At 37.4% G+C, this 13,388-nt stretch overlaps 2 protein-coding genes across 5 annotated transcripts; one reads left to right on the top strand and one right to left on the bottom strand.

Annotated features, from left to right (window-relative positions):
• Positions 1-6,249, top strand: LOC148082067 (coronin-2A-like). Its single transcript, XM_087790179.1, has 13 exons — positions 1-267; positions 332-448; positions 1,695-1,844; positions 1,921-2,121; positions 2,182-2,298; positions 2,612-2,744; positions 3,285-3,392; positions 3,464-3,579; positions 4,417-4,507; positions 4,582-4,649; positions 4,848-5,015; positions 6,031-6,099; positions 6,199-6,249. The coding sequence occupies exons 1-13, from the start codon at positions 1-3 to the stop codon at positions 6,247-6,249; spliced, it is 1,656 nt and encodes a 551-aa protein (XP_087646305.1).
• Positions 6,250-6,335: 86 nt separating this feature from the next.
• Positions 6,336-12,792, bottom strand: LOC148082066 (acidic leucine-rich nuclear phosphoprotein 32 family member A-like). 4 transcript variants are annotated; one of them, XM_087789166.1, is made up of 7 exons: positions 12,645-12,792; positions 10,790-10,939; positions 10,530-10,652; positions 8,568-8,754; positions 8,389-8,495; positions 8,178-8,286; positions 6,336-7,011 (listed from the first exon to the last, which is right to left on the bottom strand). In XM_087789166.1, the coding sequence occupies exons 1-7, from the start codon at positions 12,708-12,710 to the stop codon at positions 6,926-6,928; spliced, it is 828 nt and encodes a 275-aa protein (XP_087645292.1). In that variant the 5' UTR covers positions 12,711-12,792; the 3' UTR covers positions 6,336-6,925. The 4 variants fall into 4 exon arrangements, with proteins under 4 accessions (XP_087645292.1, XP_087645293.1, XP_087645294.1 ...); XM_087789167.1 differs by having other exon boundaries at positions 8,178-8,283; XM_087789168.1 differs by having other exon boundaries at positions 8,604-8,754.
• Positions 12,793-13,388: the final 596 nt, after the last annotated feature.

The raw sequence follows: 13,388 nt of genomic DNA, 5'->3' as shown, positions 1-13,388 counted from the left end.
ATGAGTCTTAATGGGAAGAATAAACACCTATTCTTTATTTCCAACACTAATTTCAAATTAATTTCTATTACAAAGATGCCATCATTCCAATGTTCCAAGTTCCGTCATGTATATGGGAAGTCCGCCTCAAGGGAGCACAGCTACGATGGGGTGCCAATAACACACAACGTCCACGACAACCACTTCTGTTCTGTGAATCCGAGCTTCATCGCTGTGGTGACTGAGTGTGCGGGCGGGGGCTCTTTTCTGGTGCTGCCCATCCATCATGTATGTAACTGCCCGATATTACCCACCACCTATATACTCTCTTAGACTGTTCATCTGGTTTCAGACCGGCAGGATGGACCCGCAGCACCCGAGGGTGTGTGGCCACAAGGGGAGGGTGCTCGACGTGAAGTGGAACCCATTTGATGATCACTGCGTCGCCTCGTGTTCAGAAGACTTCACGGTAGAGTTTCGTGGTTGTATATACTGACAGACCTCTTTTTTTTCTACACCAAACATTTGAACGTAACAACAGTCGTACCCAGGGGTCTCAAATTCACGAGCTTATCATCCCGTCAGACGATATTCTGTGACACACACATACAGAACACCATCGTCAGCATACAATCAAATATAGATGCAAATACACAAACATCTTGTTGTGACCAGTCCAGAGCTCCTGCTGATTCAGCGTTATGGTGAGATGTTTTTTTCATGCACTTAATTTTAGTTTTTTTGACGGTCATGCTATTGTATATTAATTTTTTTTCTATCTGAACGTCGGTCCTTGAATATGATCCTGACATTTAACCTGGTCTGCAGTACAGAATAGGTTGGGGACCTCTGACTTAGGAGCCCCCCATCCCAGTTGAGTTTGAAACTCCAGATAATAACCAACATTTATGCCTGTTTTCAGCATAATTACCCCCCACATGGAGATGTCTTGGTAGATTTTTCAAGTTATAAACCGAATTCCATCAAATTGTCTGGATTGGTAAAACATGTTTTAAAGATTTGTTTATTCACTTGTATAACTTCCAAGCACTGGTTAAGAACTAACAAATAACAAAAACTAGACTTCAGAATACAGCAGATCAAACTGACTGGCCTAGAAGTAAAAACATTTACCTTCAACCCCTGTGGTAAGATTCCCGTTGAGGAAATGTAGTGATCATTTTTGACGTAAACCATTTGAATTCTTTTTCATGTACGCTCTTTTATTCTATGCTTTGTGTCAGGTCAGGAAACTGACTTAAAGCTGAAAGAACAAGAAGAAACACCAGATTTAGTTTAAAGTCTAAATGATTTTACCTGAATACAAGTGAGAAAGTATAACAGTTTACATGTCTGTCTGAATCCTATCTGAAGCACAGAGCTGTTAGTTCACTGTTATATTTCTGTAGCAAGAGCCATAAATGATCTTAAGTAAGTAAGTAAAGGTTTATTATCGCCTAAGGTCAGAGTGTTGGCGTTTCTTCCTTTGGAGACCAGTTCCTGGCAGGAAGACATCTCACATGTAGTGATAAAAACAAGGCAGTGATACAATTATAATAAAAAAAGCTTGTGGGACATCGACTGATGTTTAATTAGTGTCTTTAAGTTCAAGAACGAGGGACTTGCTTGTCAGATAAAGGGAATGAAAATCAGAAAATGAAGGATAGATGACTATGCAAGTATCACATCTGACATCTCTGAGTACTGTGGTTCAGGTGAAGATATGGGACATACCAATCTGCGGGGTGCAGCAGAACCTCACCCAGGCCAGGAAGACTCTTACTGGTCACTCCAGACGAGTGGGACTCATCGAGTGGCATCCTACTGCAGAGAACCTCCTGCTGAGCTCGGCCTATGACTACAAGGTAACAAGCAGAGAGCAATACAATTGAAAATCGTTGTATTCATCATATGCCCTGTCCATAACTGTCTGCTGACCAGGTCCTTCTCTGGGATGTGTCTCAAGAGGGTATAGTCCTGAGATATCCTGTCCTGGTGGTGATGAAGCCTTTACTTTATCGCTATCCCTCCGAGGCGTTGTTGCTGTCCATCAGCTTCAACGAGGATGGAAGTAGACTAGCAGTGACATCAAGGGACAGACGGGTTCGAGTCCTGGACCCACGTACTGGAAGGATTTTACAGGTTCTATTTCCTAAGTCATGACTATTACTTGTGCCTCACGTTGGGTTTGTTTCGCCTCAGGTGTCCGGTAACAGGACTCACAGAGCTTTAAAGGTTTTATATCTCGGTGGAATGAAGATGCTACTGTCCACCGGCAGGTCTTCCTGGAACCAACGACAGATAGTCCTCTGGGATCCAGTAAGAGTACTTTCTCACTAGTTTGAACCAATAGACAAGTCTGGGTTTGATCCCAGTTTCTGCCTCTTATGGGTCTCAGACTCAAGACGGGTTTCTTTTTTTTTGTTCTCACTATGAATTAACAGGATATTAGTAAAACAACGTTTTATACTAAAGGTATTCTCCATCTTTGAGATGGATGATTTGTATCCTCTAACTATCTGATACTGTACAGATCTTCGAAGAAACACTTCATTAAATGAGCCTCTGTCTGTGGAAGCATTAAATAAAATACCCTTAATTCTGTATCTTGATACATTTGTTCATCTTATAGGACGATCTATCGGAACCTTTGTACGAGGAAGACTTGGATGGATCCGGTGGGGTTCTATTCCCTTTTTTCGACCAAGACACAAACATGCTCTACCTGGCTGGAAAGGTAATACAATATATAAAAATAAACTTTAAAAAGAAAACAAAAAAACGTACAGTACAGGCCAAAGGTTTGTACACACTTTCTGGTCTCATTGAAAATAAGTAATAATGGCCAATAATATCTTTACTTAGCGAATTCCATAAAATGTATTAATGTTGTCCAATAGAGCTGTATCAACCTGATTTCTGCACAACATAACTACATTAATGAGGCAAGAAAATCCACCAAGTAATCCTGAAAAGACACACACGTGAAGGAAAGAACTTAGGGAGAAAAGTGGCTACTTTGAAGAAACTAGATATAAGAAAAGGTTTCCCTTATTTCACACTTTTTGTTTCACATAATTCCGCATGTATTCATTCATAGTTTTGATTCCTTCATTATGTAAATAATCGGGAAAACAAGGAAAAGGCATTGAATGAGAAGTTGTGTCTAAACTTTTGGCCTGTACTGTAAATCTATTCTGTTTACTAATATATGTCATACATGTACATAAAGAATAATTAAAAACCCAAAGCTGCACTTTAATAATGTTCATTTCAAATGATAATTAGTGTAAGAATGTGTGATTGTGTTTTACAGGGAGACTTGAGCGTCAGGTATTATGAGCTGAGTGCTGAGAAACCTTACTTGAACTTCTTGACTGAGTACAAGTCCCTGCTGCCACAGAAAGCCCTGGGTATGTTTTACTATGAAGTGTATTTTATTTTATTTTTTTATTTTATTCTTGACATGTGTGACCATCATCAGGTGTGATGCCGAAGCGCGGTCTGGACGTAAACGCTTGTGAGGTGTTCCGATTTTATCGCCTGATCGCCATCAAAGACTTGGTGCAACCACTGTCCATGATCGTGCCACGGAAAAAGGTAAGGCAAAACCATTCCAGTCTTGGGCCAACAAAAGAATTTAGACAAAAATATAGGCTTTCAGCACTTATAAATGAATACAAAAGAACTACAAAAACTGATATTCTTTATTTCTCCTTGCAGCTCAAATATTCTCCATCCTATAATTATAATAAAACCATCAAATTCCCCTTCAGCCTTGATATTCTAGATCAGGGGTGGGCAATTAAATTTCTTCAAGGGCTACATCAAATTCTGTGAATGTTGTAAGGGGCCGTCGAGAAAAAGAAAGACGAGAAAATCCCTAAAAAAAGGACAAGCGTCATTAGGCCGTGACATTTATTAAGCTAAATAAGCTGCAATTTTATTCTTGTATGAGTTTTTTTTTCAAAACATTTCTTCAACTAACTTTAAATATTTTGAGGGATTAATATATACTCAAAAAAGTATACACAAAAAGGAGGGAAAAGGTAAATAAGTGTTGCAAATGGTTAACATTTTTCTTTTCAATTGTTTTATTATGTACTGGTATTAAATCAGAAATACTTTATTTAGTTGCAGATACTCCGTTCAAGACAGTAGACAGTAGGAAAAGTAAATCCATTTATCAAATCTAGATGATCAAAATATATATTACGCGAAAATAAATCGTAATATATCAAATACAAAGTTTGTAAATTCTACGTAAATTATGCCGAACCCTTCATCATCATGTATCAAATATTATATTATATATAAATATTACATTCCAGTGTAATTGCACAGATTAATTATTTCACTAAAATATGTTTTAAAGATTTTTCTGGCTAAAATAAATATATTGATGACCTTGTAACACCAATGTTCTATCTCTCTCAGTGCAGAACCTTCCATGAGGACCTTTATCCCATGACGGCAGGAAACAAGGCTGCCTTGAGTGCTCAGGATTGGCTGTCAGGCGTCAACCGAAGTCTGTCATTTTCTTTTCCTTGGACTTCTGATCGAGTTAACTTTGTAAATGGATGTGTACTTTTTTAAAACCAGGTCCAGTTCTGATGTCCTTACAGCCTGGAGCACAGGTGTCCAACCCTTACCCAGAAACACCTGCTGAGGTAAAGCTGACGAGACGTGAGCGCTGGTGTCACACAAGTCCAACCATCGGAGCGGTGACACACTCAACACTGCTCTATCTGGAGGAGGTTTGGGAGCTTGACCAGATGTAGTTGTCGTTACACAATAACAACATGATTCAAGTGTCATCGTAAACATAAAACACACATGTTGGATATTTAACCAATTCCAATTTTTAGGCTTTCCTGGCAGAGCAGCTGGCCTACCAGGATGCCAAATACCCACGGGTTGTGAGAGAGCACTCTGGGTGGCAGCCGGACGAGACGGAGCTACACTTGTGGACGTACTGCTGCACCCCCCACTGCAGCGAACCCTTCGAGAGACCCCCGCCTTTGACCGACAGTGAGGTGAGATGTCAGGAAGATACAGTGAAGGAGAAGAGAGGTGACGGGAACATATTAGCATAATTCAATTTTCATTTTTTTATGGCCAGATGTTTATTTTGATAGTTTATTTTAAATTAGATGATCTTAATTAATAATTTTTGTATTAAAGAATAACTTGAAAATATTGAAATTATGGAAGACACAAAAATCTACTTTCCAACCTCAAACATACATATTTATTAGGGGTGTAAGAACAAAATCGATATAAACATATGTGATAATTGTATTCTATTCTAATATAGCACTTTATCACTATTTAAAAAGAAACAACAAAATAATAGGTTTTTACCTTTCACATAACATTTTACTTTAGTTTCAACTAATGTTTGGTTTTTATTTCAAAAGCGTGTGGATAAAAGACAATCATTTGATATTTTATTTTTACAATTATCACAAAAATATTCACGGCTTTTATTCATTTGTTAGCTGCAATTAAACCTATTGGCCACTAGTTGGCATCGTTCGTCAGTTCCTACGTGCCAAAGTAATAACAAAAGAAAGGATACACGAGGCTGCAGCAGGTTTTGAGGCTGATGTTTGGTCTCATTTTGGCTTTAGAACTTTAAAAAAAATTAAAATTGATACTGAATATTGCTCCAGGTTGTTTGAGAATGTTAATTCATTTCATTGTGCATTGTTAATATAAGTTTACATTTTTTGAGAAGCAATTTTCTACGAGCATTTTTACATTTGATTAGAGAAAGAATATATTCTCTGTTGTAAAAGTGTTCTTTAAAAGAAACAATATATCGTTGTTACTACAGTATCCCATTTAATGTATCGTCACAATATGTATTGATGCACATCGTCAGATTCTTGCCAATCCCTAATATTTTTTGTTCTTTATATCCCGGATGGAATGAATTCATCTTCCTGTATAAAAGCAAATACACAACTTTTTTTTTTAAAAAGGGCTACATTTTCTCAATTTACATGTTCAAAACATATCTTGTTAATGATCCGACTCTTGTTTCAGCTTCTTCAAGCATATTACAGACAACAGGAGGAGATCAGAAGTTTGAAGGAGCAGCTGAACCACAAAGACGTCAGTAGAAATCAGCAGTCCACCATCTGAAAAGGTTTTTTTGTATCCACAGCTTGACTCCTTTGAAACTAAAATGGCCGTTGTCGCTTTTGTTGACAGGTTAGAATTGCTTGGCTTGAAGAGCAGATCAAAAAACCCCAGAGATTTTGACAAGAACAAGTCATTGTCGCTCAATAAACGACAGCAGATCTGCATTCTCATCATTAATTGTGATACAATTCTCAATAGACCAGGGAAAATGTTAAGATTTTATTTACAAAGTATTTTTGTTTTTTTCTTTAATTTACAGAAAGTAAAAAAAGTGTGGATGAAACAATTATACCTCTCCATGGAACGCGAGTGTCACCAGATAACCATCAAAGAAAGAAAGCATGTGAAAAATACTTTTTAAAAAAAGCTCTGTTGGAGAAAAACAATTTGCCCTGAGCACTTATTGAGGAAGGTTGTTGGTTCAAGTCCCAGTGTGAAGACAAAACAAAAACGGACGACTCATGGGATCAAGAACTCCCGCCCACAAGTCTTTTAATCATCCTAACAGACCTGAGTCACCACCTGCAGGGTTTGTGTTGTGTCGCAGGATTTGCCTAAAGCTCCTCGAAACAATATCATAATACATTATTGCTACAAGAAAACAAAGATGGCGACTAAAATTTGGGATACAAATATAATGTCGTGAAATACGTTTGAATGTTTGGAAGAAAGACAAAAAAAAGGTAAATACACAGACAAATGAAAACGGAGGTGATGATCAACACGAGAAAGGAAATGAGAAAACAAAATGGTGGCAGAGGAAGGGCGGTTGTTATCGCAGGGTCCAAAAGACTCTTTAATCCTCATCATCATCATCATCCTCGTCGTCATCTTCTTGAGCCCTTTTTCTCTTTTCGCCTTTGGTCGGAGACGAGTCATCATCTGAAAGTTACAGGAAAGACTCAATGCTGCACTTCTTTAAGTTTAGTCTTTGATAAGTAAATGTCGTATTGGCCTCCATATTTAAGTAAGTAAGTAAGTAAGTAAGTAATATTTATTTATATAGCGCTTTTCGAGACCAGGGTCACAAAGCGCTTTAACAAACAAAACAAAACTCAAAACAGTACATACTTCAAAGATCAAGACAACTTCGAGAACAACACAGGTAAGTGCGACAGTTTACTGCACCCAATAGCGCCACCTACATTTACCTACCGGCTTTTCATACATTATACATGCTGGTTACTTGTCATTCCTATATCTTTTTTAAAGTTTTACAAAAGGTCAATCATATGATAGAGCACATCGTAGCAATAGTGACTGCAAGTTGTAGTTGGCAGGTGGCGCTATAGCAAATAAATGTCACATAGTATGTAGTCATTTTATTTCATTTACGCTAAACATTTTGGAAAAACAAATTGTCTTTTATTAATGGCAACCAGCATTAGGATGAATAAATGCTAACATTTTTTTTTAACCATGTTGGTTTATAAAATATATTGTTTCTTAGAAATAACAATAATAATACAATAATAAAATTGTTTTTTTTAGACTATGTTGATTTGAACCTCTCAGTTTACATTGTTCTACATCAACACTGTTGATTCCATTTTTAATAAATAATCAATAAAAGGTAAAAGGGGATTTTTATACAAACAAAATGTTTAAGCAAATTATTAAACTAAACATAGTTTAACATTTGGAAATGTCCTTGAATGACTCAATTAGTATAAAACCATATTCAGAGTAAATTAAACTTGATGAATTAAAATACTAATATCGGTATTTAAATAATCCAAGCTCAATACAATATCCTCTTGTTCCTTACATGTAGTCAAAATTATGGGACATGTGCTTTTAAATGCATGTTTATGTAAATTAATAGGCATGAAAATTATCTTTTGTAAGGTTTATGATTCAGAGAAACAGAGTATGGTAGCTTTGAATTTTTTTTGAAGTTCTGCACTTCACAACTCAACTACATTTAGTAGAAAGTTACGCAATCGCAAAAATGTTCATTAAATTAAAAAGGTAAAAATAATGTATACATTTCCAACAATTCAAAGAGATGCCATCAATTTTGGAATGGATAAGAATTTAATGCTTACCATCGTCGTCGTCATCATCGTCACTACTATCGTCTTCGTTTTCATCTTCACTGTCATCATTGCTGTCACCGTCCTCACTGTAGACGGCTCCGTTCACCGCTGCCTTCTGCTTTAGAATTCAAGCACCAATTCAATTTCAGTCATAAAATAATTTAACTTTTTTTTGTTACTAATCGCCAATTCCAAGAAAAAAAATAGTTGAAACATTTACCTCTTTCACTGCGCCGTCATCATCTTCATTATCAGACTCGTCGTCATCGTCATCATCATCATCATCTTCGGATGCCACGTCTTCCTCGTCCTCCTCAGACTCTCCCTCTGACAACAAAAGCAACAGTCAACACAGAGACTTGAGCCTTGGGACCGTTTTTAATCGATTGAGAGACAGACCTTCACTGCATTCGTCATCCACTACGTCTCGCTCACCGTCTGAGTCGGAGGCGGTGCGATCCTCGATGTCATAGCCGTCCAGGTAGGTGAGCTTTGGGAGGAGCTTGAAAATGGTCTCTCTATAATTGGCCAGGTTCGACACCTCACAGGCAAAAAGGTCTAGACTCTTGAGAAGAGGCAGTTTTTTCTGAAGATGGACAGAGAGAATTAGAGATCAAAACAAACCTAAACGTAGGGGTGTGTATTGGCAAGAATCTGGCAATATGTTGTACATCACAATACATGTGCAACAATGCAATGCACTGCGAAATATTGTGTTACTGTGTTTTAATTGCAATTAAGTATTTTAATTGCAATTTGTAATATTGTCCAAATACTTGAGTGTGGTGTTGGAGAATTTACAGACCACGTGACTTTTGACAAAGTCGTAACTGCTTTCATTTGTTTTGTTACCAAAATAGGTCCGAACATCAGTTTTAAAACTGCCTGGTTCAACTATATCCCCTGGTCCTCAGTAATCACCGGTGCTGTGTCTCAAATCGCATACTAATCTTAGTATGCTAGAAGTTAGTATGCATCAGTTTAGTATGCATACTAACTAGTACGCAAATTCTCCGCAGATAGTATGTCTCAAATCAAACCCTGAAGCTACACACTAACCGGAAATCACATGACAGCTTCTTCTTCTACTTCTATTTAACGATGTTTCAAGCAGCTGTTTGAACGCTATCGCCGACACCTGCTGGCTGCACGTATTGCAACTTTGGAAAAAGAAATAAAGAAAAAATATGAGAATCTAAATAATCGCGAGATATTTAAGCTGGTATCAGCAGCGAAGACGTGTTTATCCTCCTACTGCTGCTGAAAATACACATTTAAGTATATGCATATATATGCATTTATATATGATGTAACTTCCGTTTAAAACGTCACTAAAATGGCGGCTGTTTAGTATGGTTAGTGTCCATCGAACCATGCTAGTTTTGTGGGCGTGTTAGTACGCCAATTTAGTATGCATGGCGCACTAAATTTCGCATACTAAGAATTGAGACACACTAACGTACTAAAAATACTAACTTTTAGTACACTAGTATGCGATTTGAGACACAGCACGGGATTTTATTGTTTCTTTAGCCATGAGGAATGTAATAACTGCTGCCATCTAGTGGCTGGGATACAAAAATGAACAAACACTGAATATTGGCATTCTAATTGTGAAAATAAAGTGTATTTGTTTCTCACATTAATGAAATATAAACTGTAAAGGTACCATGATAATAAGAAAAATAATGATATTTATAAAATGTATTTTAAATGTCTCACAACTGGGATTATTTGTCGTATAAAACTGAGCCGCAAACAACATCTTGCGCAGCGGTGAGACTGAAAGAGTAACTTTGGTTTAACCTTGTTCATGGTCACCTCAAACTGAAAGGGGTTGTTGTTGAAGCTGAACACAATTGCATATTCCATAAAGAACAGTGACATCATATAAAAGATAACTTTTTTTGTTGTTGATCAGAAGGGCTGGCATAAAGCTGGACTCACTGGACAAACTACTGTCCATCATGGATGATGTCAGTCATCCTCTGAACACTGTCAACAGTGAGCAGAGAAGCAGAATGAGTGCATGAATGCTCCTCCCATGATGCAACACTAATAGACTCAAGGACTCATTAATTCCTCTTGCTATTAGATTGTACAATTCTGAGTTTGGGGGCAGGAGTGGAGTAAAAGTATCTTGACGTTCTATGTTAATCTTTGTATCCTGTGTGTCATCTTGTTCTTTGTCTTTATTTCTCATTGTTGTTGTTCTTAGGTTTATGAATAATGGTCTTTATTGCTGTGTCTAATTGGAAAAAAACAATTTCCAGAAGTAGACCTCCTGTGAGATCAATAAAGTTCTACCTAACCTAAAAACAAGAACACAAAATAGGTCTTTATTCAAGTAATTCCACTCACCAATGGCTCGAGGGTGCTTATGTCTTTGAACTTATTTCCGCTGAGGTTGAGGTGTGTCAGGTTGACTAGTCGTTCTGCCAGGACCTCCAGCCCGGACGACAATCGGTTCTCACTCAACTCCAACTGCAGTCAGAATATTAAGAGTATTAGAATAGTAAGCTTGTAAAAAAAACTCTCTCAAACATAGTAAAACAAAATAATGTTTAACATTGCAAGTGTGGATATTTTGTTAGACTCAATATGAATGATATAAACATCACCTTTCTGAGTTTATTCAGTTTGGGAATTTCAGCAACACTAGTCAGTCCAACATTGATGAGACTGAGGACCTCCAGGTTCTTGAAGTCCTCTGTGATGCCCTTGATTTTCCCATCAGTGGTTTGACAATGATCCAGTAATAACTCTGAAACCTGTTGAGAAAAGGAAAAAACTCCAGATTACAAAGTCCAAGTTCTCATAACAATATTGGTGTTACAAAACATGTTCACTACAGCTTAAGTCAAGTTAAATTGAAGACTTTTTCATTTTAGGACAAAATCGACAAATTTCCAAAAACAAATGTTTTATTTTTGGACACCAAATCAATGATTGATTCAAGTATGATTTTGAATAATATACATGTTGCCTGGTACTGCTTTCAGCCACGAGGATAAATGTTGGTCAGGGAAAATTCTCATTGAATTAACATCTTCCCAAATCAAACATCTCTTTCCTCCATGAACCGTGTTGAAATAGAAATATTGTTCAAATCTCGTTGTGGACATTAAATTTGAAACTAAGAAAGTTACTCAACGTGTTTTCATATTTAACTTTAAAAAACTTGATTAGAGGCATTAAGCCCTTTTTTTTCATATTCGTAAATATATCGACGTTTAAATCTTAGTCTTTAAATGTGTTTATCTTCAACTTATTTAAGTATATGTATGCATGTAAAAAGGCTGTAATATGCCCCAATGTTAGTCAACAACTAATAATTGAGCTGCTGCTCTTGTCTTGTTTGTCTTATCTTAAGACGTTTTTATTTGTTCAGGCTTTTCCTTGATTTCCAGGAACTCCTGTTGTGTTATCAGTTTAATCTATCTTTAAAGTATATACTTTATTGAATATTGTTTAAGCGCTTTGTGACGCTGGTCTGGAAAAGCGCTATACAAATAAAAATTACTTACTTACTTGTAAATTAAAACATGTTTTCGACAATTAATCCAATCCTATTGTTTCAACTGTTCGCGACTAACTTTGAACTAAAAAAACCGGCGTTCAATTAAAATATTAACCGTTGATAATTCTGGGCTAAAAACCCTAATATTCATATTTTTTAATACAATTGAGCAACATGTTTTTTTGAAAGAATTAGAACTCAACGTTGAGTGCGTATTTCACAAACGCACATGTGTACCCGAAAGGGACCATGGGTAAAGAGCTGGATGGCTCCGCCCATCTCAAGTATTAAATACGCATGCGCGTGCTCTTGCGCATGTAACTTTTGCAGCATTAAAAATGTCTTCCCTTCTTTTCCGTAACGACAACGGGAGTTGCTTTCCGGTCCCTACGTGGTGTTTCCAGTTAGCAAAAGTATACAAAAATATTCGATCCGTCGACAAATACATCGAATGACCGAGAAGAGAGACGTCGACAGAAACTAGTTCTTAGCTAGCGTGATGCTAACCGAAGGGCGCGCGCTCGGGACGCGGGCTAATATGGCTGAACGACCGCACGAAGGCAAACGACGACGACATCGTTTCCCCAACAGTACAGCAACAGTTACAGCGTACCCCTCGAACTCACTGAAAAAAAAAAGTATTTATCCGACGGGAAAGGACACACTCGCATCGTCGTCCGCGTGTAAACACCAGGCGTGTAGTTATCGTGGCCCAATAAACGACGAGAAGGATGTTTTTAACTCGCAAAGTGACGGCAAAACAAGTGCGTACTCGTCAAAACACACCAAATTAATTCCATCTATGACACGTTTATAACTCGACGATTTTAACCCGCGTTAAATTCCGAACCAACACCAGCACTTTCTTAAAGAACGTACAAGTGTCTTCTTCTCCGTGCCATGTGCTCGCCATTGGCTTACTGCCCGCCCAAAAGAGCTCCGAGCCGGCTACTTACATCTGTCGGTGACCGGTTCCGAAGCTCCAACTTGATCCTCTGCAGCATTTTCATTTCAACCTGCATCTGTTCCGAACTCCGTGTGTGTGAAATGGTTCTTCTTCTTCTTCTTGGATCCTTCTCTATCAACACGCGAAACTAATGTAAAGTTGCCCGGAAGATGCGACTTCCGGTGAAGATTTTCATAATACGTCGGCGAGGGGGGGGGGACGGGACGTTAAATGTATAAGAAAATTGCTATTTTAAACGGTTTTTAAAATGCTTCATACTAATATCACAACATCGTTTAAACACAATTTACGTTGCAATTTAAAGTCTAGGTGATTTACACATTTCAGATCATTAACATTTTTTTTTAATTAATTAATCCTAATCGTATACCTTTAACCTTACATTACTAAAATATGGTTTGTCAGAGGGATTTATTACCACATTATTTATTGCGTTCGTGACCAGCACTCCTTTAAGCTATACTATATTATATTAACTTGAAAGCGGACTTCCGGTTAGTGTCGGCACCACTGTGTCGGCTCATGCGTGGACGTAAACATGAGAGCAAAAGACACGATCAGTGGCTTCTGTAGATATTATAAGTGTATAATATAATAATAATATATACAAATATGTATATTTGACAATAAAAGAACTTGAACATACATTTCCTTAACATGTGTACTGTTTTAGGTGTAGCACCAGAAGTAAAAAGGCCTGGGAATCTTTTCCAGGTTTTATTCATTCGAATTT

This window comes from Callionymus lyra, chromosome 4 (assembly GCF_982586985.1).
Source record: "Callionymus lyra chromosome 4, fCalLyr1.hap1.1, whole genome shotgun sequence".
In the NCBI taxonomy this organism is placed as follows: Eukaryota; Metazoa; Chordata; class Actinopteri; order Syngnathiformes; family Callionymidae; genus Callionymus; species Callionymus lyra.
Note: the sequence above shows the minus strand (reverse complement) of the source record. Positions and strands in the feature narration are given on the sequence as shown.